General features: G+C 41.9%; 1 protein-coding gene across 2 annotated transcripts; it reads left to right on the top strand.

Annotated features, from left to right (window-relative positions):
• The first annotated feature begins 141 nt into the window (after nt 1–141).
• On the top strand, nt 142–27,492 carry LOC134573179 (deoxyribonuclease-1-like). 2 transcript variants are annotated; one of them, XM_063432726.1, is made up of 10 exons: nt 142–243; nt 2,227–2,369; nt 3,518–3,606; nt 4,311–4,394; nt 5,487–5,602; nt 16,763–16,875; nt 17,951–18,108; nt 19,677–19,773; nt 25,213–25,264; nt 26,840–27,492. In XM_063432726.1, the coding sequence occupies exons 2-10, from the start codon at nt 2,232–2,234 to the stop codon at nt 27,052–27,054; spliced, it is 1,062 nt and encodes a 353-aa protein (XP_063288796.1). In that variant the 5' UTR covers nt 142–243; nt 2,227–2,231; the 3' UTR covers nt 27,055–27,492. The 2 variants fall into 2 exon arrangements, with proteins under 2 accessions (XP_063288796.1, XP_063288797.1); XM_063432727.1 differs by having other exon boundaries at nt 172–243; nt 2,230–2,369.

Raw genomic sequence — 27,492 nt, 5'->3', positions numbered from 1 at the left:
GGCAGCTTAAATATAGACTTTTGAGAACCTCACATAAACAAACCCATTACCTCTACAACTCTGATTAATTTGCTTGTTTTATGGATAAAATCGCAGCTGGAATATAGCTTTTTCTCTCACAGTTGATTTGAAAAATGTATAAAAGGTTTTGCTGAAAGTAAAGTCACGGAACATTAACTTAAAAGCCTGTGGATTATTATCACACCTCTACATATCTCCAACTGGGAATTAAAAATACAGGAGGTAACTTATTTTTCTATCTGAATTTTGTTTATTTACTTATTTTTGTTTAAATCGAGGACATAAAAAACAGCTTTTTTCCTTACCTAAGACACTCATAGTTTTACTTTATAGATTTGTTTATGATGGCTTTTTTTTTTAAAGGTTGATATTTTAGACAGTTCTTTTGAGTGCCACGGAAGCCAAGGTTATTTATCAAAGAGTTATTCAAGTTCGATTTTATTGGCCAACAAAGCTAAGCTAAAAACTTTGCTGACTATAAATTTTTTTTTACAATTTTATTTTAAACTATTTTATTGTTGTATGTGTCGATTGGAAATGACAAGCATAAAAGTCACAAATATGACGTATTAAGTTAGCAAGGCATAGGATAGTGACTTAGATATCTTACGCACTGTTTTTAGTTTAGAAAGAAAAGGAAACGACACAACATTAACTCAAAGCAAAACAAGATATGTTTTCTTTTACTAGTCATATGTAAGAAGGCAAAGATGCATTTGTACAATTCGAAATTCATTTTGAATTCTCATTCTCAATTTATACAATTTACACCTTAGTGAATTACACTTAGTGTTACTCAAAGGCGTACAATCTAAACTGAATTGTGTGAAGTCAGTGAATTAACCACTCTGTAGTTTGTGAACATGCTGCTCTTGGTAGCCTTTGACGAAATACCTTCAAAACTTATTAGGGTTCCGTGTTTGGATGTTCAGAGGTCGCCCTTTGACTACAGCTCGATTGTATCAAGTATTCATTGGAATGTAAATACTTGATGCGGAAAACAATTCGTACATTAGTTATGAAGGATTGGCATTCCTGTTGAGCCAGACATTGCCCATGGTGCTGAAGGTTGAGCTTCTTGTTAAATTTCGAGAGACAAGGGTTAGTCCTTTCTCCGATTTGTTTGTGGAATGGCCCCGTAATCAGGTATAGACAACATTTTATATTCACACTGATTTGTACTACATTATCATTATATTTATTTGAAGGGTTATTCCAACCAAAAAGTAGAGTAAGCTTTAATGCCCTCATCCTTCCCCTCAAATATTTTTAAGAAAAAAAAAAAAAAAAGATAATAGCTAAAAATTACCTTTAATCCCACACTGAGGCCAAGTTGTCCTAGAAACCGGATCCTCCACTGGTGATGTCACTCCTCTCATGGGATGTCAGAAAGGATGGGCTTATGAAAGGACTTGGGTGACATGGGGGGTCGAGGCCATAGTAAAAAAACTGCACATACAGACTACACGCACCATGACCACTTCACATTACTGAAATGATCATAGTGCTTAGAGTAACCTTTTAACTTTATTCTTGTCCTGATTGTTCATTCCAACTACTGATAATTTCACACTGCAGTGAACAAAAATGATAGCGAACGATTAACAAAAATCCAAATGTTACACTTTATAAAAATCAAATTGTTTTTTTTTTTTAGCCTTGTGTATCAATTACCATTCTATTATATAGTATTAGATATCAGAACAAAGGGACTTGACCTCTTGCGTGCCAGAAGGACGAAATCGTTTTTTTTTTCTTTTCTCAAAAAGTTCCACTCTACGTTTCCATGGAAAGACAAGAGAAGGAATTGTTTTCTCTGGATACGTCAGATTCCTAGCTAGTTCTTTTTAAAAACAAAAGAAAGAATATCAGATTGCGCAATTCAATGAGTGCACAAAATGAATGAACAAGTCAAATGAATGGAGTTTGTGTTGTAGGCTTGTGAAGATATAACTTTGAGCCATTAAGGTTAATGGCACATATACTCCTGTTTAGAGAAAGGAACACGCAGGAAAATGACCAGGTGTGTAAGTCATATCTACTAGAGCACGTCTGTGCATTCATTTCATGGCCATAGCATTCTTTATGATTCTTTATTCTTTAGCTTCTAACTCTTGGAAATATATGAAGACTCCATCGGGCAAGACAACTGGCTTGGAATTTCTGTTACTCCTAAACTAACCCATATCTTATATCTATTTTTAGGAGACATGAGGTGGCTGATCGTGTTGGCTCTCACAGCCTACGTCCTTCAAGCCTGTCTAGCCTTTAAAATTGCTTCATTCAACATCCAGAGGTTTGCCATCTCTAAAGTTGACGATCCCTTTGTTCTGGATCTTCTGATACGTGTAAGAATAATGGCTGATACTAAAGTGATTCTGAAGAATGCTAGATAACAGTTAAGTTAATGTTATGACAAAAATCATATCAATAGGATGAGGAATACGTGTTAATATTTTTAAAGTAGTTTTACATTATAAATTCTGCAGTCTATAGCAGTGTGACTTTTTAGGTGCTATCAGTACTCTTTGCAGAGCATGCAAGAGTAGTCATCTACTCTTAGGATATAGATTTAGTTGAAAATATGTACCCTTTGCATTTGGTTATATATGGTTATAAATTGGAGATCCTTGGAATTTAATCTCCCTTTAGACGCAAAATGAGACTTTGAAAGAGAAAGCGTCATGCACCTGCAGTCTCACTGCTTAATTCTATGCCATATAGGAATTAAATTACATTTCTGTAGCCGTAGCCGCACTTCCCCTGGCTTTCAATCAAAACATTCCTACAAACTTCCTGAAACGTTATCTCAATTTCTGCCTATTAAACATTCAACATCAGTACATCATTTTTTTCATATCCACTTTTATATATTTTTTTATAGCCTCCAAATTTGGGGTATAGAATCTGAAAATGGTTATTAATACCAAACATCTATGATCTATGTGTATTTTATGAGATAGTTTTATCTTTAGAAATACATAGATATATACATTTTGTTTCCATTTAACACATTTGAAGAAATCCACATTTAAGTTGATGTTTTGGAATAATTAAAAAATAAAAATAAAAGTATATTATGCTTTTCAAATGATTTAATGTTTTTAACAAACTTTTAAAATGATTTAATATTTTAATATGTTTATATTCTATTTTGTGATGCATTGATATTTTTTTTATCCTTTAATATTTTGAAAAAAATTACTTTAAAAGTTTGTCCTCAAATACTAAACTGAATTTGATTTCTGAATTGTTGTCGCCTTGTTTTGCATAAAGAAAGAGGAAGGGTTTGGGTTACTGCCCTCTATTTATTTGGATTGCTTCTTTTCTCATTGGTTATCCAGTTTTTATGTTATTTTTTTTGCTGTTGTGGAGTTTAGTAAAAAAAATGTGAATCTTCATTAGAACTATATGTATTGAATTCAATGTTCTGTTTTGGTGTTTTATATTTGAAGAAAATGTTGCCACTATTTCCGTATTCCCTTTTCTGCTAAAGATATTGAGAAGATATGAGCTGATCTCAGTCCAAGAAGTAATGAATTCAGATAACACAGCGATTATCAGGCTTGTTCAGGAGCTCAACCTGTGAGTATCTCTTCTTGGCCGTCATCATGATTCTAAAACCCATCTGATGTTAGAGGAGAGCAAGAACACCGAACACGAGAACATTTTATTTGAGAGTGTAACTGCCTTAAAAAAACAAAACTCATCTATATACTATGCGAGGAAACTAGTCTTTACTGATCGGTCATCTTCTCTGGATCCTAAATAAGTTGGCTGCATTCATCATGTGTGGAATGCAAAGTACAGGTATCTGCAAATTAAACCACTCCAACATTTTATAGCACCCGTTTGGTAATAGTAGGAGGAAATAATCTTGGGGTAAACATTTTTTTTTTTTTGTACAGCGTTCGGCATTTCATATTCACCATGTTGACATTTTTTGCATTTAATAGGATTTGGGCAAGTTCTAATTACCATATGTCAGAAGAACGGACATTAGGACAATGTGATGATGTCAACCTATAAATACATGTGTGTATGAAATCACTAACAATAACTACTTCAGGTTTCTGTAACCTTATAATACACTAGTATGGTTAATAAATTAGCTAATTGCTTGTTTACACTATGCAGAATGTTTGACTAAACTGTTGCTTTGGAACTATCAGGCCTAGCTTAGCACCAAGACAGAATTCTGTTCTCTGCAATAAAAATAGGGAAACAAATAAAAACTCACTAGGTAATGTGCATTTTCTATTTTTACTTAATCTGTTTTTCATTTTTAGAGCCACTGGTTTAAAGTACAACGTGTTGATCTCTGATCACCTGGGGCGTAGTACTTACCGGGAGAAGTATGTCTATATATACAGGTAGGTTGTGCAACAATACAGTCCACAAAATGCTCTGGGTACACTTGTCACTGTCCACCATATTATGATCTCTGCAATGTAGACTTCCTGTGTGTAATTATTTTTTTGCTAAGCTGCTCACCTCAGACATTCTTTCCATGATATTTTATTCTGGGGTTTCTGGACCTCTCGAGTAGAAGGGATCTGCTTCACCTATTTCTTTTGACAGCCTCTGTGGTTAAGACAAGCTATTAAGCTTCTGTGAATTCTTAAACAGTGCATGCTACACTTGGTTTTTTACATGTTTACCATAATTAATATGATGTGCTCTTTCTCTGTGAACTTGTATGGTGAGTGCTAGGATTCTTCTCACCCCAAGCTAACCACCCTTGCTAGAACCAATATTTTTTGGTATGTCCAATGCTTGATGCAAGGCCCCATGTTGCTTAATTTTCTATGTGGATTGATCTCATGGTGGGCTGACGTTGAAAGTGACTGGTCATAGGCAAATAGAAGAAGACTATGTTACATAGTTACGCAGTTTCATAGGCTGAAAAATAGACTGGTGTCCATCAAGTTCGGCCTTTCTCAAATCTGTTTTTGCTGTTGATCCAAAAGAAGGCAAAAAAAACAAAACAAAAAAAAAAAACACAGTTTGAAGCACTTCCAGTTTTGCAACAAACTAGAAAAAAACACCTTTCTTGACCTCAGAATGGCAGTCAGATTTCTCCTTGGATCAAGAAGCTATGTACTGTTAGTTTGCTTGCTTGTCTACCTACAAAATCAGGTAGATTATGCACAATATTACTTCAGAAATCTAATTCCTTTACAAAGAGGAAATGTGGTTGAACGCTCCACGATGACCAGTTCCTTTAGTGAGGGATATACATTATTGTTGTGCAAATATGATAATACAGCATCAATCAGACTTTATCTTGAAATTGGCATTGAGAGACATTAACACCTGGTTCACGCAGAGCCCTGGAGTTTAATAGATTTGTGAGAGTACCAGAGCGCTACGAGACAGCTTGCATCAGCTGTTTGAAAGCCAAGCACCAGATGGAGAGGTTTTGATGAAGTTGCTAAACTCTTCCCCGTTATTTTTCTCGGCAGAGAAGATATCCTAAAGCCAACAGAGTGGTATCATTATGATGATGACTGTGAAGTCTGTGGCACGGACACATTCATGAGGGAGCCATTTGTGGTTCGTTTTTCTTCTTTGACTACAGGTAAAGCAATAAATATTGTCATCAGTGAGAACATTGTGAAAGGATTATGAACTATGGGGATTCTGGCAGAGGTCAAATGATTATATAAGAAGCAGACTTGGGTTAAGGGCAAGTAAAAGTCAGGAAATAACTAAATCTGGTTTATATGTGCTAAGCCTCTGTTTTCCAGAACCTGCATTTCCGTTTGATGACATGTTTACAGTAGTGATGTCCCGAACTGTTCGCTCCCTATTCGTCATCATTGAGTAAACTTTGACCAAGCCTGTACCTCACAGTCAGCAGACACATTCCAGCCAATCAGCAGCAGACCCTCCCTCCCAGACCCTCCCACCTCCTGGACAGCATCCATTTTACAATAATTGTGAAGCTGCATTCTTAGTGACAGTAGGGACAGTGTAGCTGCTGCTGATTTGATAGGGAAATTGATAGCTAGGCTAGTGTATTCAGTGTCCACTACAGTCACACCAGTGCAACTCATATCTGGTGTAACAGTAGTGTACATTTAAAAGAAAAATAATTTTTTGACTGTAATAGATTGAATAGCAGTTAGTTGACTGCCAGCGTGTGTGTGTCAGGCTCTCAGCGTATACTGTGCCCACTTGCCCAGTGCCACCACTCATATCTGGTGTCCCAATAGCTTGCATTTAAAAAAAACGAAACTTTTTTGACTGTAATATAATAGCAGTCAGTTTCCTTCACTAGTGTGCGTTTCAGGGCCTGCCCAGTGCCACCCCTCACTCACTGGTGTCACAATAGCTTGCATTTAAAAAAACCAAAATGTTTTGTACTGTAATATAATAGCAGCCAGTTTCCTTCACGAGTGTGCGTTTCAGGGCCTGCCATTGCACAGTGTCACACCAGTGCAACTCTTATCTGGTGTAACAGTAGTGTACATTTTTTATAAAAAAATACAATTTTGACTGTAATAGATTGAATAGCAGTTAGTTGTCTGCCAGCGTGTGGGTCAGGCTCACAGCGTATACTGTGCCCACTTGCCCAGTGCCACCACTCACTCACTGGTGTCCCAATAGCTTGCATTTAAAAAAACTAAACGTTTTTGACTGCAATATAATAGCAGTCAGTTTCGCGACATCACTAGTTTACAGTGTTCAACAGACCCATAGACCCAACAGACTCAATGAACCCATAAGTGTAGTAATGATAGGGTGTGGACAGAATAATTCACTCAAAGACGATGATAGGGAAAAAAAAGTCTTGCATATATGCCAGGTGACAGGCAGTGGCACTGACAAGCCACGTTAAGAGTTTAGAATGCACAGAGCGCTGTTGAAGCACTCTCATATGCGTTGAATGCCTCACATGTCTCGCTGTGCTTCTTGAGAACATTTATCTGGTTGACCCAGATGTGGTACTCCATGGAACAAATTCAGAGCCCATGCATCACCCTTGCATCACAAGCACACTCTCAAAGGGGCAATGGGAGCCCCAAGTAATTTCTGGCTGCCATTAGTCCACGTCATTCCAGTGTCCCCACGCACGCATGGTTTGGGGGCACAGGCATGATGTGGACCAATCGAATGTTACTTAAAGATATTTAAACTTGCCTAACACTGTACACTGTGCCCACTTGTGGTTTCTGTCCCAGTATCCTTTAGTGCATTCCTTGATCTATTGCATTATATTCTGGTATTGACCTTGGCTTTGTTTTTTACCCTGCGTTTATCTGACTGATTACCGTGTACCTGACTCTGGCTAGTTCTCGTTTTTGCTGTCTCTCTGTTACCCTGACCTCGGCTCGTTACTGACTACTCTGTTATCTCTGCCTATGTTAAGTCCGGCCATTCTAGGCCCAGTAATACGCTATTTCCTTCTTTTGTTCTTTTCTGCCCTAAACTCTGCGTGTTGGGGTGACATCATGTATTTTTTATATACTTACAGTTGCACATTTATAATTCCCAAATAAATACTTTTAATATGTAATTGAATGTTCAAACTGCGTTTCTAGTTGTCATGCTAATGCCCAAGATATTTATAACATCTTTCATTGTGTAAAAGTGTGAAGATAACTAAGCAGCGTAAATGTGGCACTGTCATGGGCTAACTAAAAATATTTCAAATATCCAGCTGTACTCCATTCACATATCATAAAGGACATTTTTAAAACTGCATAAAAAACAGATATTATAAAGCCTATAGTGGGGGATGCAAGACATGCAAATAAGCGAAAATAACACTGGCACTTTTTAGACATTAATTTGTACTATTTGAGTAGGTTCATAGGCTCTTACTCTTTTGGGGATTTTAATGGAATTAGTATGGCTTGCTGGTCAAAGGAGAAACCTGAATGCCATTTTAGAGTCGGGAACAGATTTCTTTCCTATTTTGTTACCTTCAAAATAAATCCAAAATTTTTTTTTGGCCTTCTTTTGGAGAAACACCAGAATAAGAGTTGTGTGAAAGGTTGAGCTTGATGGAACTGAGCCTTTATTTGAACCTTCATTACTACGTATGTAAATGTGTAACTGTTTGGCCTTCTGAGGCTCGTCAGTCCTAACCTGGTCTGACTATATTAAAATAAGTAGATAGAATGTGTGGTGTCACAATCTCTCAGCTATCTTCTTTGGGATGTTGCTGTTAAAGTTGTTACCACAAGGTGGTGCTTAAACACAAGACTCCAGGCACATCTGTGTTGCATTATCATTTTAATGTATTTATTTATTTTAATGTGCTGTACCTCTGATTATTCATACCACAGAGCAAATGCAGGTTACTAGCAGCTTAATAACATTTAATGACAATAATTAATTGTAACATATACGGAGAGTTATTTGACAAATTATTTGAAAAAACACAACCCATGAAACTTTATAAATATGGATGTGTATATACGTAGTTTTCTCTCATACATTCGATGGTTCCAGCAATAAGGTTGGAACAGTCCCGGTTTAGGACTAGTGTCCCATCCTTCTGGACCCTATAACTGGAAAGGAAGGGGAGAGTAGCCAGACTCTTGATTCAGACGTGACTGATCAACGATACTTTTAGCTTTTTCAAGTACATCTTGGGTCCACACTGTTATAGAAGAAGAAAACCAGAAAATGTTCAAAGTGTGCATGTCTATTAAGACATGACAGCCAATAAGAAAGAAGACTATTGGTCTACTAGTGTTTGCACAAAGGTTAGCCATCTAAGTGTCTGATAGCCTAGTTCCCGTACTCTGACATTTACCCAGTGACCACTTTATTACGTACACTGTTCTTATAATTATTTCAGATGACTTAAAGGTAGGCAGAGAATGTAATAGAGCATCAGGAAATGCTAGCAGAATGTTTGGTTGTATTGGGAGTAGTGATGTCCCGAACATAACATTTTTCGTTCGCGAATGGCAAACGCGAACTTCCGCAAATGTTCGCGAACGGGCGAACCGGGCGAACCGGGCGAACCGCCATAGACTTCAATAGGAAGGCGAATTTTAAAACCCACCGGGACTCTTTCTGGCCACAATAGTGATGGAAAAGTTGTTTCAAGGGGACTAACACCTGGACTGTGGCATGCCGGAGGGGGGTCCATGGCAAAACTCCCATGGAAAATTACATAGTTGATGCAGAGTCTGGTTTTAATCCATAAAGGGCATAAATCACCTAACATTCCTAAATTGTTTGGAATAACGTGCTTTAAAACATCAGGTATGATGTTGTATCGATCAGGTAGTGTAAGGGTTACGCCCGCTTCACAGTGACAGACCAAACTCCCCGTTTAACGCACCGCAAACAACCGCAAACAGTCCATTTGCATAACCGCATACTCCCCATTTGCACAAGGTTGGATACCAAGCTAGCCATGTCCCGTTCCTTGTCCTCACTGATGTCATTGAAGGTCTCTTCCTCCACCCAGCCACGTACAACACCAAGGGTCCCCGAAATGTGACAACAAGCCCCCTGTATTTTTTTTTAAATGTACACTACTGTTACACCAGATATGAGTTGCACTGGTGTGACACTGTGCCCTGGCAGGCCCTGAAACGCACACGTGTGAAGGAAACTGACTGCGATTATATTACAGTCAAAAAAGTTTATTTTTTTTTAAATGCAAGCTATTGTGACACCAGATATGAGTGGTGCACTGGGCAAGTGGGCCCAGTATTTGCTGTGAGCCTGACACACACGCTGGCAGGCAGGCAACTGCAATTAGATTACACAGGAAAAAAAAAAAGCAGACTGATGTTCTAGCCCTAAAAAGGGCTATTTGGGGTGCTGTCCGTACAGCAGAGATCAGATGAGTCCTTCAGGACTGTAGTGGACACTGAATACACTAGCCCAGCTATCGATTTCCCTATTAAATCAGCAGCAGCTACACTGTCCCTCCTCTCACTAAGAATGCAGCTTCCGGGGGGCGGGGCCTAGCTGTCATGGAGGAAAGACGCACTTCATGTGAGCTCCCTCAATATCTCACTTTAAGCAGCTATCAACAAGGGAATTTCCCCCCAGAAGGGGATGACCCAGCAATGTTGCTCCTACCTGACCGACCTGACATGCTTAATAGCGGTCAGCAACTCGACAGAGTCTTACTTACCTCCGCGTGGCAAGTGTGGCCTGGTGCTCACCGGGTGGGAGAGGTGGCCGATCTCCCGATCCTGGGATGCCCAGGAGCAGCTACTTCCCGGAAGGAGCTCCGTTACCCCCCTTCCTCGGACCGGTGGGGGTTATCCCGGTCCACCCCTGAGAAGCTGTGTGGAGCTAATGGACGCACAGAGCACAGCCGCCCAGGCTGACATACTCATCTGCGACTCTCCCAATATGGCGGCAGCCGCGTGTCCTCCTGGTACCAGCAAAGCATGGCAGAATATTGAGTCTAAGCTGGACAGACTCTTTAATCAATTTTGGAAGCAAATAACAAGCAGGAAGCCCCAACAAGCTCCACCACAGCCCGGATAAGCTTCACCACAGCTAAGCGAAGCAGTCCCCATTAAAATCCACCAACGCAATAGGCGTCGAAGACGGGACCGGAGGCACAAACAGAAATGCAGAGCCTGCCCCACGTCAAGCACTCGCCTCCACCTTAAGCCACCACAATCCCGCACTGGACGTGAAGCACCACCGGGACAGATCCAACTACCAGACAAAACAAGCTTCCACCACCTCAAGCCGCGAACCCGGCACTCAGCCAGAGACTTGCCTTTGTTATTCCAGGTATCAGGGACTCCCAGGGTCTGCACCTGGCGCCAGAAGGGATCGGATAAGCACAAGCAGTAAACAGCAGCCTGCCAAGCATGTCCCACTATAGCCGATCCTCCACACCATGCCTTTGATCACATGAACTGCTCTCTGCACATTAACTAATCGTAAAGTAGCAAGCATTTAAACATGTCATTATTTCACCTCCTAAAGAGTTTATTGTCGTAGTTCCTTACATGCCTTTACCTTAACCTTTCATGTATTATGTTATTCACTAGTCTCATCTCATGGGGCGACTCACACTTGATTTATAACTAGTGGTGGAGCTGCTGATATAAATACACAGTTGATAAAGTGCAACAGAGGCGGCTCTAGACTTTATGAGGCCTTAGGCGAAACTCAAACATGAGGCCCCACTAACAAAAAAGTGTCACATATACACATTGATGCACAGTTTACCTGTGTATGTGCCTGAGAGTGTGTCTGACAGAGAGTATCCTTGTGTGTGAGAATTTATGTCTCTGTGAGCATGTTTGCGTTTTTGTCTGAGACTGAAGTGTGTTGTGTGTATGGCGGGTGATGGTGTGAGGGGGTGATGGTGAGAGGGAAAGGGGGGTGATGGTGAGAGGGAGAGCGGGGTGATGTGAGAAGGAGGGGATTGATGTAAGAAGGAGGGGGGTTGATGTGAGAGTGAGGGGGGGTTGATGTGAGAGGGGGTTGATGTGACAGTGAGGGGGGTGATGTGAGAGTGAGGGGGGTGATGTGAGAGTGAGGGGGGGTGATGTGATGTGAGAAGGAGGGGGGTGATGTGAGAAGGAAGGGGGTTGATGGTGAGGGTGGTGAGGGGGTGAGGCTGACGGTGGTGAGGGGGTGAGGCTGAGGGGGGTGAGGCTGAGGGGGTGGGTGGTGAGGCTGAGGGTGGCGAGGGTGAGGCTGAGGGGGGTGGGGGGTGATGCTGAGGATGGTGATGGGGTGATGCTGCGGGTGGTTGGGGTGGGGGGGTGATGCTGAGGGTGGTGAGGATGGTGAGGGGGGTTATGCTGAGGGTGGTGAGGGTGGTGATGCTGAGAGTGGTGAGGGAGGGTGATGCTGAGGGTGGTAGGGAGGGTGATGCTGAGGGTGGTGGGGTGGTGAGGCTGAGGGTGGTGGGGGGTGGTGAGGCTGAGGGTGGTGTGGGGTGGTGAGACTGAGGGTGGTGGTGAGGCTGAGGGTGCTGGGGCCTTATGGTACTGGGAGGTGCTGAGGCTGAGGGTGGTGGGGGGTGCTGAGGCTGGTGGGGTGGTGAGGCTGAGGGTGGTGAGGGGATGAGGCTGAGGGTGGTGGCGAGGGTGGTGAGGCTGAGGGTATTGGGAGGGTGGGGAGGCTGAGGGTGGTGGGGGTGGTGAGGCTGAGGGTGCTGGGGGTGCTGAGGCTGAGGGTTGTGGGGTGCTGAGGGTGGTGCTGGTGGAGGGGAGGGTGGTGAGGCTGAGGGTGGTGGGTAGGGTGGTGAGGCTGAGGGTGGTGGGGAGGGTGGTGAGGCTGAAGGTGGTGGGGAGGGTGGTGAGGCTGAAGGTGGTAGGGAGGCTGAGGGTGGTGAGGCTGAGGGTGGTAGGGAGGCTGAGGGTGGTGGGGAGGGTGGGGAGGCTGAGAGTGGTAGGGAGGGTGAGGAGGCTGAGGGTGGTAGGGAGGGTGATGAGGCTGAGGGTGGTGGGGATGGTGGTGAGGCTGAGGGTGGTGGGGGGGTGGTGAGGCTGGCTGAGGGTAGTAGGGAGGGTGATGAGGCTGAGGGTGGTGGGGGGGTGGTGGTAGGGAGGCTGAGTGTGGTGGGGGGCTGAGAGAGCCTACCTCTAGTCCCTGGTGGTCCAGTGGGCTCCCTGGTGGTCCGGTGGCCACTGCTCCCGGTCTGCAGCTCCGCAGAGCTGCAGACCATGTAATCAGAGAGCCACCTCTGACGTGCAAGCTACACCCTAAACATGACAGCCATCTTTCACAACAATGTACTGCTATATACTCATACCCTCAGTGCAACTAGCCATGCTATACGCACGTTCAGCCTAGCATGCTCAAATATAACACACTTCTGTCTAAAAAAAAAAAATACAAAAAAAAAAAAAGAATGCAGCTTCAGAATTAATCTAAATTGTATGCTGTCTAGGAGATGGGAGGGTCTGGGAGGGAGGGTCTGCTGCTGATTGGCTGGAATGTGTCTGCTGACTGTGAGGTACAGGGTCAAAGTTTACTCAATGATGACGAATAGGGGGCGGACCGAACATCGCATATGTTCGTCATCCGTGGCGAACGCGAACAAGCTATGTTCGCCAGGAACTATTCGCCAGCGAACCGTTCGGGACATCACTAATTGGGAGAGGTATTAGCAGTACAAAGAGGGAAGTGCTCATGCCATTGTACAGAACACTGGTGAGACCTCACTTGTGGTATTGCACGCAGTACTGGATACCATATCTCAAGATGGATATTGATACTTTGGAGAGAGTTCAGAGAAGGGCCACTAAACTGGTTCATGGATTGCAGGATTAAACTTACCAGGAAAGTTTAAAGGAACTTGACATGTATAGCTTGATAGAAAGATGAGACGGGGGGATATGAGAAACATTTAAATACATAAAGGGAATCAACATGGGAAAAAAGGAGACTATATTTAAAAGAAGAAAAACTACCACAACAAGAGGACATAGTCTTAAATTAGAGGGGCAAAGGTTTAAAAATAATATCAGGAAGTATCACTTTACTGAGAGGGTAGTTGATGCATGGAATAGCTTCCAGCTAAAGTGGTATAGGTTAACACAGTGAGGGAGTTTAAGCATGAGTGGGATAGGCATATCCTAGACTTACGATAAGGCAGACTAGATGGGTTAAACGGTTCTTATCTGCCACCACATTCTTTGTTTCTATGTTTCTATACTACATCGTTTGTCCTCAGAACAGTCTTAATAATTTGTATCATGGGTTCAACAAGTGCTGGAAACATTTCATAGAGATTCTGGCCTATACCGACAACATAGCTTCAATCATTTACTACAGATTGGTCAGCTCCACATTTGTGATGCAAATCGATCAATTTGGTAACTGTGGAGGACATCGGAGTCAATGGAACTTATTGTTATATTCATGGAAGCAGCTTGAGATGATTCATGCTTTGCTATATGATACAGTATTCTCCTGAAAGTAGCCATTAGAAGATGCGTATGCGGTGGCCTTAAAAAGATGCACATGGTAAGCAGCCATTTTCTTTTAACCTGTAGCATTTAAACCAGGGGTTCCCAATTAATTTTGCCTGTGGAACCCTTTGACATAGCGTATCAACATAATGGAACCCCCCACCCCCTGGTTTTTGTATGTGCCGGTGTGTGTCTATGTGTCAAGGTGTGTTTCTGTGTTTGTATGTGCCAGTGTGTGTATCAATGTGTATTTGTGTGTGTGTATGTATGTGAGTGTGTATGACACACAGATACACACACACTAGCACGTAGTAGCACACATACACACAGTGACACACAGATACACACACCTTGACACACAGTGCTTATCTGTGTGTGTGTGTGTCAAGGTGTATGTATCTGTGTGTCAAGGTGTGTGTATCTGTGTGTCAAATTGTGTGTATCTGTGTCAAAATGTGTGTATCTGTGTTTGTATGTGCCAGTGTGTGTATCTGTGTGTCAGTGTATATGAATCTGACACACATATACACACACACTGGCATATAGTAGCACACAGATACACACACTGACACACAGATACACACTTTGACATACATTGTGTATCTGTGTGTGTGTGCACTCACAAATACACACACACTCAGATAGAAACAGTGACATATACACACACTTGCACATACACACACTCAGATACACACATTGACACATACACACAGTGTCATATACACACACTAACACACACTCAGATACACACATGTTGACATACACACACACATAGGCACATACAAACACACTGATATACACACTGATTTTGGCGCAACCCCGTTTGTGTTCTTGCGGAACCCAGGGTTCTGCAGAACACCAATTGGGAAACGCTGATTTAAACAGTTGGGCAACTAAACATTGCCAAAGTGCTTGTCGACTTTCACTGGAAGCAGTCAGACCTTTCCACCTACTCTGAGAAGCTTTCCAGGGCAGATTAGATGTGCAAAAGGTCACCTCCTGGAGATCAGCCGGTCTCTTTAGTCAACACAGGTACATTGTTGCATATATACATAATTTCCATTGCCTATGCCTCCCATTTCTTAAGCAACAACGTATATGAAAGGTTTCACTAAATGCAGTAGTCTTTGTCAAGCCTGTTGCCTTTTTTTGTAATTTTCTCTCCTGAGTCTCATACTAAATTAGCAATTTTGCCAACAGAACAACCGTTAACTGAATGTTTTTTGTGTTAATTGCATGGTTGAAGTCACTTCCTCATTTTGATGTTAGGTTTTACCAATAACTGAACTTCTTGATCATGTCTACATGTTTTTATGTATTGTTGACGCCACTTGCCTGGCTGAGAACATATTTGCATTAACAAGCAGGTATACAGGTGGACATAGTAATTGGCTACTGAGTGTATTGTATTTATTTGTAAGCCATAAATAATTATTTGTAATACGTCATTTATTTGATTCATAATAAAGTGGCTCAGAGTATTTGTAACTTTTGCACTTCTCTATTTATATCTGTTTTTAGAGTTTTGAAGTGCTTCTTGACAAGCCATACTTTTTGTATAAATCTATGCTAGACAGGCAAATCAGTCACTTGAATTGGTCTTTACTTATTGTGCGATTTTCAAGGACTTGCACTTCTTGCAAGTCCTTGCACACGCAGAAAAAAATTATAATCAAATTTGCAGTTGAAATACACAGACTGAAAAAAAAATAAACTAAAAGAGACGACGGGCTGAATGAACAGCTAGCAGATAAACTGTAAGATGCCGTAAACATAAAATAAAATAATCATTTTCGACTTATAATCAGAATGGGGACAGTCAGTATATACAGAGAGCACAGTATTATCAATTATCAGCTGATTGCCTATGAGATGAGTTGGGGGTCCATGGTCCGACCATGTAAGAAATAAAAATAACTTCAGCATGATGGTTCCTGTAAAGGGGTGCACTATATACCACACCTTATAGTACATCAGTGAGGCATTGAATAACCAAGCCTGATGAAGGTCTGTTGGCTGAAACGTCATTCATTTTTAGTTTCTTTATGTGAAAAGAATTAGCAGGCTACTAAAAGGCCCCTGGACCACTGTTGGTCTAGCATGGGTTCCGGGGACCCGTGCTAAACCAGTAGATGACTGTGATCATGTCAATATCCCCCACCGAGGAATTGCGAGCAAGCGTGGGTATGGACCACCTAAAAACCTCACTCGGTTGCTATTCGGTTGACCTGTTTTTAAATGAATCTCACTGCAGTAATGAGGTCCACTTAAACATAGTAGGGATTCATTTAGCTTAATTCCAGTTTATCACACAGCTGTGAATAGATCCCCGTTGTCAACATAACAGAACTCCCTGGTAAGCTGATAGATGCCTGGGTCGGCATTGTATCCCAGATATAAAAACAAACCATAGAAAAAAAATTACCTGCGCTCTTCCCAAATCCCTATGCATATTTAAACAAATGGAGGTTATTTAGTTTCTCCAATGGCTATGAAAGACTTTAGCCCACCTGCCACGTCAAGGCAAACCTCTCAGGTGGGCCCTACACTAACCTTTCACCTTGCTTCCTTGAGCTTCTGGCAAAGATATCTCCAATGAGACAGAAAGGTGTATTTTCTATATACACCCCTAAATGCTTATTAACCCCTAATAAGGAACACATGGGATGGGCGGCAGCATTGTAACATAGCTGTGTGATTCAAAAGTTTTTTGTATTTATAAAAACTAACCATGTTTACCTATTTTCTGGATGTTAAAAATCAGTCATGGCTAACCTATGCAATCCAGATGTTGCTAAACTACATTTCCCGTGATGCACAGCCAAACATAAGATCTTGATCCTATTTTTTTTTTATCTCTCCTTTAGAGTTGAAAGACTTTGTCTTAGCTACGATTCACACAAGCCCAGATTACGCTGTGCTGGAGGTAGATGCTCTGTACGATGTGTGGGAAGACGCCAAGCAACGCCTGCTTACAGAGGTTCCTAATTTATTCCTGAATTCCTGATATAATTTTATTTATAGACTCGTACATTCCTCAATCCCCACATTGAAACAGCATGGGGTATGAATGACAGTAACACGCAGACTATGTAATTTAATAGCAGGGGGTCACACAGCATAATTAAAGTAATAAATAACCCACGGTGTAATTCAGGGAAATATCATGACTTTTCCGAGGCAGGGGAGGCATGAGAATGGTGGATATAGCAGGAGGAACTGATGTATTCTAAACATATCTTTCAAGATTCTGCTGTGTAATTAATTCCAATGTGTTCTCAACCATGGTAGTGATGAGGCCCAAAGCAGAAGCTCGTCTTGAAATATCCAACATATAACTTTCTCCTTGTGTAACTGATGTCATTCATGTCTATGGTACCGAGGAGAAACAGATGACCATTTGGCCAGATGGCGGAACTTTGTGATATCTGTTGGGATTGTCTAGGACAAATCAGGACAGTTGAAGTAATTCAGCGTGCTTTTAATCTGCAAATGCAACAATTTTTTTTATTCATGAACAGTTTATCAGGATAGGCAACCTCAGGATATACAATTGTTAGTACACTTAAAGGGACACTGTAGGCAATCTAATCATTGCATCTCATTGACTTGGTTATAGTGCCTGGAGTCCCCTGGTGCTGTGTCGGCAATCAGTGTTAAACCATTTTTGGGCAGTAACACTAAATAAGTATCACTAATCACCCACAGCCTGGCCTCTCCTGGAGGTGCGGCTAACAGAGAGATTACACACTTCCTTCTAGCCATACCATTTTATACCAGCATAGGATGCTATAATAGGCTGAAAGCAATCAGCTGAAACTCTCAGCCAAGTACAACCACCCATTGCTGCTCAGGGTAAAGTTGTTTTATTAGTCTGACCAGCATAGAGGGGATGGGATGGCCATCCTGGTTTAATGAATAGCCCTGTTAGAATTGCAATATCCAGTTATTCATAGGAATAATTCACCGTTATCTTGACATCCTGTCTGTGTATTCCAGAACGGAAGTAAACAAAAAGCATTTATGATGATTTCTACATTTCCTCTTGAACACAGGATATTATGATTTTGGGAGACTACAACTCAGACTGCAGTTATGTGAAAGCCAGCCATTGGCCCAGCATCCGCCTTCGTCAGGAACAGAGCCTCCAGTGGCTGATTGGTGAAGGGGCCGACACCACCGTCAGCCCCAACAATAACTGTGCCTATGACAGGTGAGCAGTGGTTAATGCTCAATGTGTGTGGGGAAAGGTTTTTTTTACTGTAAGAACAATAAGAATGTGGAATTCTCTGCCTGAAGAAGTGGTTTTATCAGAGTCCATACAGATGTTCAAACAGCTACTAGATGCATACTTGCAAAAACAGAATATTCAAGGATATAATCTTTCAATGTCGGGTAATAACTGCTTGATCCAAGGATAAATCTGACTGCCATTCTGGGGTCAAGAATTTTTCCCTAGCTTGTTGCAAAATTGGAAGCGCTTCAGACTGTTTTTTTTTTGCCTTCTTTTGGATCAACAGCAAAAAACAAATGTGAGGAAGGCTGAACTTGATGGAAACAAGTCTCTTTTCAGCTATGTAACTATGTAACCATGTAATATGTGCCCAGGTAAACGTTGCAGATCTAGACATCCCGTCTGTGAAGGAACTTGTTAGTAGATCTGGAGATTTGTTTCGGACTGAATTACAATACTGAGAAATTTAAGCCAACAATCAAGTGAGAAATAGAGGGACAAACATAAGGACCAGGAGAAAAAAAAAATCTATATTTATATACAGTATTATATAATTAATAAATATATAATATATACATATCAATGTTTTTTACTTGTCCTCCTGTTTTCCTTCTATTATCTATCTACTTTTCTCACTTGCTCGGTGTACTAAATGGTGGGAGAATCCCCCTCTCAGTGTACTGCAAAGTATAAACATATTATTATAGTATGTATATGTTTTGAAGCACACTGACAGGTCATTTCTGTGTCTTTTTGGTTTGTTCTCCTGATTCAGTTTCCGAATCATAATTCGGCAGAGCCAAACCAACATCTGGGGAAATTCAGGTGTCCTGAAAATGTTTCTATCTTTGGAAAAATAATTCGGGAGAACATAAATTTCCTGCCATGTAGAAGTCTGCTGGTTAGAGGTAATGGCAACTGCCAATCATGAATTTATTTAGACTCACCGCTTTCTGCTAAGGAGCTAATCACGCCATTTAAAAATATCCATTAAAATAACTTTCGGTAAGGTACAGCGGTATAGCTATCAGCTTGGGTAGCAGTTCCATTTACATTTTCCCTGAACTACACATCCCTTAAACCTTTTCTGAACAGGAGTTTATGGGAAATAGTCCCCTCCCACTGAAGAAATGCTAATGCTAGTTTCTTTGAACTAAGCTCAGTCTAGGGATTCCCACCAAACACATCAGCTTCAAAAATGAGTACTTTTTAATTTGTATTTTTTTTTTTTCATCAGTTTTAGTAAGTCATCTATATAATGGTTTATCTAAAAATGGAGGTATACTCTACTGGGGGTAGGCAACCTTCGGCACTCCAAATGTTGTAGACTCCATGCCCCATAATGCTCTTACAGCCGACATACATGGTAAGTGTAGTCCAAAACATCTGGATTGCTGAAGGTTGCCTATGCCTGCGTCTAGCCTGAGGCGTCCCTTTAACACCTTTTATGAAAACCAAATGATGCATTCTGGAGAAAATGTGTCGCTATAGAACGGATGCTGCCTTCAAGGTCCGTAACATGTGCTGTGTTATCTCACCTTTGTTAGGTTTGTGGTCAGTGGTTCGAGAATGCAGAAGGCAGTGATACCTGATTCAGCCAAGCCTCTGAACTTTGAAGTGGAATATGGGCTGACCAATGACGAGGTGAGGATAGAGATTGTGTACAACTGTGTTTGGTTTACATAATTTACCATTAAAGGTGGTTTTCAATCAAAGCTGTGCGCGAGGAAGGCACCTGGTGTGTGTAGGCACGTCCTAATCAAGGGCTGTTCACAATTTAAGTTCCTTTCTGCCATTTTGTGTTAATTTGTGGTAACTCACTACCTAGTGAGTTAAAGCTTGTAGTAATGTCAAGCTGTTTTAGAACAGGGCGTTTCCCAGTCCCCAGAGAACACCCTATTTTTTGCTACATTGCTAAATGGGAATTAACATCTCCTCATTATCAAAGTCAGTTGATAACCTTGACCGCTGTGACTGGACAGTTAGCCTAGGCCAAGCCAGGCTAACCATGTGGGTAGGTGCAGGGCCGGATTAACATACATACACATAGTATGTATGTCACTGTATGTGGAGAGAGGCAGGGCTAGGAAGTTACAGCATATCCCTGCCTCTCTCTACTACTCACTGATCTGTGGGGGAGCAGCAACACAGCACAGAGTCCAGACAGCAGCTCTACAGCTCAGGTAAGTGAGGGATGGGGGGGGGGGGGAAAGGCAGCAGGGACACATGGGGACACTGAGACACTAGGGGACACTGAGACACTAGGGGACACAGACACACTAGGGGACACAGACACTAGGGGACATATGGGGACACAGATACTAGGGGACATATGGGGACACAGACACTAGGGGACACAGACACTAGGGGACATATGGGGACACTGAGACACATGGGGACATATGGAGACACTGAGACACTAGGGGACACACACACTAGGGGGCACACACTAGGGGGCACACACTAGGGGACACACACTAGGGGACACTGAGACACTAGGACACATGGGGACACAGACACTGGGAGACCTGGGAACACAGACACTTGAGGACACTGGAAAACATGGGGACGCTGAGACACATGGGGACGCTGAGACACATGGGGACGCTGAGACACATGGGGACGCTGAGACACATAGGGACATTGGGAGACACTTAGACATTGGGACACGGAGACATTATGTCACCATGTCTCCCAGTGTCCCCATGTCCCAGTGTCCCCTAGTCTCCCAGTGTCTGTGTTCCCATGTCTCTGTGTCCCTAGTGTCTTAGTGTCCCCAAATGTTTCAGTGTCCCCATGTCTCCCAGTGTCTGTGTCCCTAGTGTCTCAGTGTCCCCATTTCTCCCAGTTTCCCTAAATGTCTCAGTGTCCCCATGTCTCCCAGTTTCCCCATGTCTCTCAGTGTCCCCATGTCTCTCGGGGACACACTGAGACATTGGGACACTGGGAGAAATGGAGACACTGGGAGACTAGGGGACTGGGAGACATGGGGACACTGACACTGTGATACATAGGGACACAGACACTGGGTGACTTGCGAGACTGAGACACTGGGAGCCAAGAAGACACTGGGAGCAATCCATCTATACAGCAGAATCCAACTGTGAGTAGTTTGTTGGTGATTTTACAGAATTTCTCTGATGTCACTCCTTGTGATTTACATCATGTGATGTCATGCATAACTAATTAATTATACAAATGATTAAGGCTGGTATTTTTTTCCAAGAAAGGTGGCAACCTTAACTACTCTTCACATACTCTTGCTTAAAGGAGCACTATAGGGCCAGGAACACAATCATGTATTTCTGACCCTATTATGTTAAAACCACCATCCTGGCCCCTTCTTGCCTCCCTAAATATAGTAAAATATTACTTGTATTCAAGTCTGCAGCTGCTGGCTCTGCCTCTGAACTGACTGTCTGCTGACATCATCAGAAGTGGTGGTCTGAGCAAATTACAATACTTCCCCATAGGATTGGCTGAGACTGTCTAGAACTAGGCAGATCAGAGGCAGAGCCAGCACAAGTCCAACATAGCCCTGGCCTATCAGCATCTCCTCATAAAGATAAATTGAATCAATGCATCTCTATGAGGAATGTTCAGTGGCTGCATGCAGAGGGTGGAGACACTGAGTGGCAGTGCTGCACACTAGGCAGTACTGCCCCAGGAAGCACCTCTAGCAGCCATGTAAGGAGCGGCCAGCCATCTCTGAAAATACAGTGTTTACTGCAGAAAGCCTGAATGGAATCATTCTACTTACCAGAACAAATACAATAAGCTGTAGTTGTTCTGGTGACTATAGTGTCCCTTTAAGTTTGGAAGCTTAAGAGGGATGTATGGGAACAAAACTTGTGTGGACTGGCTGACAAAATTAGTTTAGGTAATGCAGACGTTGGTCACTCTAACACTGTGGCATGTCTCCTTTCTTCCACACTCACTACATACATATTTTCTGTCTCAGGAATTTCTGCCTGCTAGTAAGAAGGTAAGGAGACAAGTGGACCAGCGAGTGCTAGGGGACAGTCCTTAGAAAGCATGGAGTGAGCGCATCATTAGATGCATTTATGTCAAGCTCAGGGTGCTGCCTGCATAGTATGCCCTTAGTTGGACAGCCTGCATGATTGGCTGGCAGCCTGACATGCATTCCTTTTTGGGCACGTTTACCCCTTTTGGCGGGTCCGGTCACGTGATTCGCGCCAGTGGCACACCCTTTTACCCCGCCCATTGACTTCCTGCTTCACTGGACACTGCTGTTAGGGGGTATGAATTTACTTGAAAGATGAAAGCATAAATTAGAGAGAGATTAGCATAGAGTATGTGTTTTCTTATAGCTGCATCCAGTACCATCTCCATCAGATACATGACGCTTGGGAGGTATGATTGTTTTAGTGTTTTTGGTCGATAAGATTCCGTAATTAGGCCCATCATAATTGTCAGCACCAGGCCCACTGTGCTCTTAATCTGGCCCTGGGTAGGTATGTGTGTTGGGGGGGGGGGGGAGGGGGTTGGTAGGCCATTCTACTCAGCCAATCGAATGTTCAGGTTGGACAACGTTGACATCGTTAATCCAAAAATGTTAATTTTGCTTTATTAATGCGGCTGAACTGGGATCAGTTTCCGAGTACCTGGAATAGACCTGATTTATATCAAACTGTTCCTAAATGAAGTGACATTAAACCAGGGGAAGGCTGCAGGGCATTCTTGGCATCATAACCACTACAGTGAGTTAAAGAGGTAGCAATGAACATTATGAGAAAGGGAAACAAATGTGTCGAAGATAAAATGATTTTCAGCATGTACATGTAGGGTTTACAGAAAATGATTATAGGTTTCAACCTCAATCTATCATTTGATAATTATCTACATGTTCATGTCCAACGATGAGATGGGTTTATAATCACATCTTTCTAAGGTTCTTCAACAACGTTTCTGGTATTTTCAGTTCAGCAGAAAAAAAAAACTATATCTTACGTTAAAACAAAAAGATTTAGGGGGCGGGGCCTAACTGTCATGGAGGACAGACGTGTTTCACTGAAGCTCCTCCACAATTTTGCCAACGAAAGCAACACAGGGCCTCATCAAGCTTAATTTCGGAACCACCTGGAGCCCACTCCGGCGCCTGACACTGCTGGGCCTGGTTGTAGGGGTCGGTGCCCCGGTAAAAATCGAGTAACCACGCGTGAGACAACATGCGGCCTTGTGTGCACCGGGTGGGAGAGGCGGCCGCTCTCCCGCTCCGAGGAAACCTAGCAACTGCTACAGAGAGGCAGATGCCCCGTTACCCCCCCCTGGGACCGTCGGGGGTGAACACGGTCCAACACGGGAGAGCTACACTTCACAGAGGCGAGGGGGAGGTGAAGGCCAGACAAGCGACTCACCTAACTGCCGACTCACCCCTAATGGCGGGCACCCCGTGCCTCCCTCGCAACCAAGATCTCAGCACTGAGACCACGCTGCAGACCAAACTAGACGCTATTATGGCAGCATTCTGGCTGAAGCTGGAGAAAAGGGCACTGCAACATGCCCTACAACAGGCAAGCAGCTCCTCACCTAGACGACGCCTCCCGCGCACACAGAAAATACCCGCGGCTCCCGCAGGGAAGAGGATCACGCGAAGAAGGCTGATCAGGCCTCACGCATCGTCCCAACACAAACAAAAGCAAAACCTGATACACCTGAACCCTACCTTTGCTCACCGCTGAAGACCTCCGGCACCTATAACAACCACCACCCGAGGGACTGACCAGCCCCGCTGCATGAGACTCAGGGGCCTGAATCACCTTACCGACCTGCATAACCGCGGGGCACACCATCACATGCCGGATACCCGGCACTCAGCCACGCCAAAGCATCCGACATCTCAGGCGATAAGAGCCCTCGAGGACGGCGTATGGCACCCAGCTGGAATCGGATGAGTACAAGCTGCAGACCAGAGTCAGCCAGGCACTGCTTGTTCTTGCTGGATTCCACTACCATGCTCCTGAATGCAGGAACTGCTCCATATATACAATCTAACCGTAAAGTTACAGTTTATGTGCTGCCATTATCTAATCAAAATTTGCTATAATCCACTGCTGTCTCATAGCTTGTTAATAACATGTTATGCTTCTTACCATGATCTATCGATACCCAATGTCCTAGCATGTTAACTACCTATTATTGATGTCTTATAGCTTGTTAATTTCTTATAGCCTGTTAACCTCATGTTTTAGCATGTACACTAACTATGGAAGTCTCATAGCCTGTTAATTCCACATTATATTTACAAAAATGTGCTGTCTAATCTGCTGCAACCTGAAATGCTTTGACTACACCTGCAGTAGCTGTTGTGGCACTGCATGTTTGATGTTACACTGATCACAAATAAAATAAAGATTTAAAAAAAAAAAAAAAAAAAAAAGATTTAGAAATTATTACTATAATAATATTATATTATAATTCAGCAAAAGTTGATAACACAACCAATATAGACATCTTCTACAGTCAAAATGTTTGTTTTGAATATGCGTAAAGATCACACAGATAATAATGCTGATTTACAACACAACAGAATAATACCACATATCACACACAATCACTTCACTACTTCACAGCTGTTTTGATGGATGTAGTGGCGGGTTATTGTGCTGGCTGTTGAAAATCTTTAACCTGTGATGTAGTTGCCGAGCTTGCCAAACCTCCATTTTGTTTGTCATCAACCTCACAATCCCAGCAAATCGCTCTCAAGATTGTGTGATAATAAAAGCTAAACCACCTTTTATGTTCCCTGATTTCTAACTTAGTTGGCATCCAGTCAGAGAACTAATAAGATATTTTGGACTCTAATCATGCTTAAAAAAAAACCAAAAAAAAAAAACACAACTCTGACTAAAGTTCATAAACTGCGTTCAAATGAAAACAAGGTGCAATTGTGACTGAGGCCTTAATTAAGTACATGCTCAAAAAACATCAATTAAAAGTTACATTGGTTAAAATATAAGTTTGCCATTTAAAAAAAATAAATACATATTTGTAAGGATTGCTACTTCAGTTAGAGAGGATACTTCAGGGATAGAACTAAAATTAATCTCTTTTTCATCTCAGGCTAAAGCAGTGTCCGATCACTACCCAATTGAGGTGGAACTATATGAAGATGGTGAGTACGGTGTGATCTTAGTTCCAGATGTGTCGGGTAGAGACTGGATGAGTTTTATTGTGTAATGCCTACGCTGTGAATGCTATAATCAAATCAAACCTGGTGGTTTCCAAAAGTTGACTTACTGAGGGACGTATCCATTGGTATACATATCCCAACCTTGTTTTAAACTGGCACATTTAAAAGGAGAAGGGAGGATTGGAGGTGATCTTGGGACACTCACCAGATGATGCAATGTTTGCTGAGACAGGAGACTACCAAATAAATCCTAGACTATCTCAACATATATTGCACTGCCTTAGTCCAAAAAATAATAATAGGCAATTTACAAAGACATTCAATCTTACAGTTCCACTCTAAATTAACACAAAATACCTCAAATTAAAACATTTATGAAGGTAGAAGGGTCTACTAGCTGCTTTTTTTTTGTTGTTGTTGTTGCAATCTTCTGATATGTACATGATAAATTGATAATATAAGCAAAATAAAGCTTTGGACTAATTGGTATATTTTTTAGCAGATGGGTAAATATCTGTACCCATCTGCACCTCTCTCAGCTGTGACCACTTGGACGTGGCAAAAGAATAAGTTGATTTTACAGTGGTGTGATTGTTGTGGCAGATGTGGTGGTTCCATGATGTCCGAAACAGCTGGCTTCCTGTGGGCTTACATGCACTAAGTCTCCTAGAGTTTAAAGAGAATTAAAATGCATGCATTGCATGGACATTCTGTGGGTGAAATCGACTTGTTGTTGAGAGAGGTCAAAGGTTAATAACCAGACAGAGAGGACACAAATACCCAAATAAACATCATTTATAACAATGGTCGGTAGAAATGGCTTCTCTGAATATACAACCTTTTGTGTCTTGTCTGAATTGGGTGACAGCAGCCGAAGACCCATTTTGGTTTAAGCAGGAACACTATTCTTATAGATAGAATTTGAAGACTCAAAGTAGAGACACAAACAGTGAGAGTTTAAAGAACACTGGAGTAGTGCACAAAGAACACAAATAGTAGGGCACTCGTCAATCGGCATTCTCAGAACTACAGGTGATTTTTATATGGCTTTCGTCCATGTAACTTCGCAACTAGGAATAATTCAAAAATTTTAAACATGGCGAGGAAAAGGGATTGTAAGGAGTAGAAACCTTAAAAAAAAAATGCAAAAATATAATGGTAAGAGACAGGGTAGACTAAGGCAATCCTAAGATGTCTGCTTCAGGACATCTCTTCTCCATCCGTCATACAGACCTCCTCAATTATCTTAAAATCCTTATTGCTTCTTGTAAGGATGGTGCTTGTGGTGGATATTGTGTAGCAATATTTTTATTCCATTTTTCCTTTATGTACTTTTTATTAAAATCTTTTTGGGTTAACTTTCACTTTCAGACAACTTTGTAGTTTTAGTTAAAGTGATGATATACTTTAAGTTTATAGTTTAAGGAGGTAAATGTGTCTTAAATTATATATAAGATAGGGTTATCATTTCCTGCTGCTGTCTCATTTATTGATGATGTCAACGAACGTGGCCATAATCACGATGTAAATGAGCTGTGTGTGCTGTTTTTGTTACAGTTTTTTACAGTGGTCGATATTTCGAGACCAGTTCCACTGTAGGGATAAGTGGAGGTCTGTCCCTCAATGGCGTCTGTGACTGCGCAGGAGTGGAATTTGCAAGCTGCAATGGGCGCTGTGGGTCCTCGTCCAAAAATTTCCCTTGTAACTGCAATGCTACGTGTAGCAGTAATGGCAACTGTTGCACTGACTACAAGGCGTACTGCAAGCCGTAGGTCTCTGGACCTGAATTTAGACTCTGAAGACTAACAAACAATATTTACTACATTAAAAAAACACTGCAGAATACGCTGGTAGTTTATTAATTCCCCATTATAAGCTAACAATTTTTACCTGACCCATCAAAGGATCTTTAGTTAAAACTAGCCATAATGTTTGCCTTTACTTTATATTTTATTTGATCCAGCCCGATTAGTAATAATTATCTTTATTTAATAATGGAATTGTTTATCTTCAGTACATCAGCATTATTTTACAGCAAAATTGAGTTTTGGGAGCAGGTAGGGAAATGTTACGGTGTAAAGAAATGTATAGATGTCCACCATATTTACCCTTTGGCAGTGCAAGCAGCTAGTGGGTAAAGGGTTTATGATATTAAAAATAATGAATTCAAATAGAGTTAATATATCATGATAATGATAATCATATAAATA

Source organism: Pelobates fuscus, chromosome 9 (genome assembly GCF_036172605.1).
Source record: "Pelobates fuscus isolate aPelFus1 chromosome 9, aPelFus1.pri, whole genome shotgun sequence".
Lineage (NCBI taxonomy): Eukaryota > Metazoa > Chordata > Amphibia > Anura > Pelobatidae > Pelobates > Pelobates fuscus.
The sequence above is the reverse complement of the archived record's forward strand: the minus strand, read 5'-3'. Positions and strand labels throughout refer to the sequence as shown.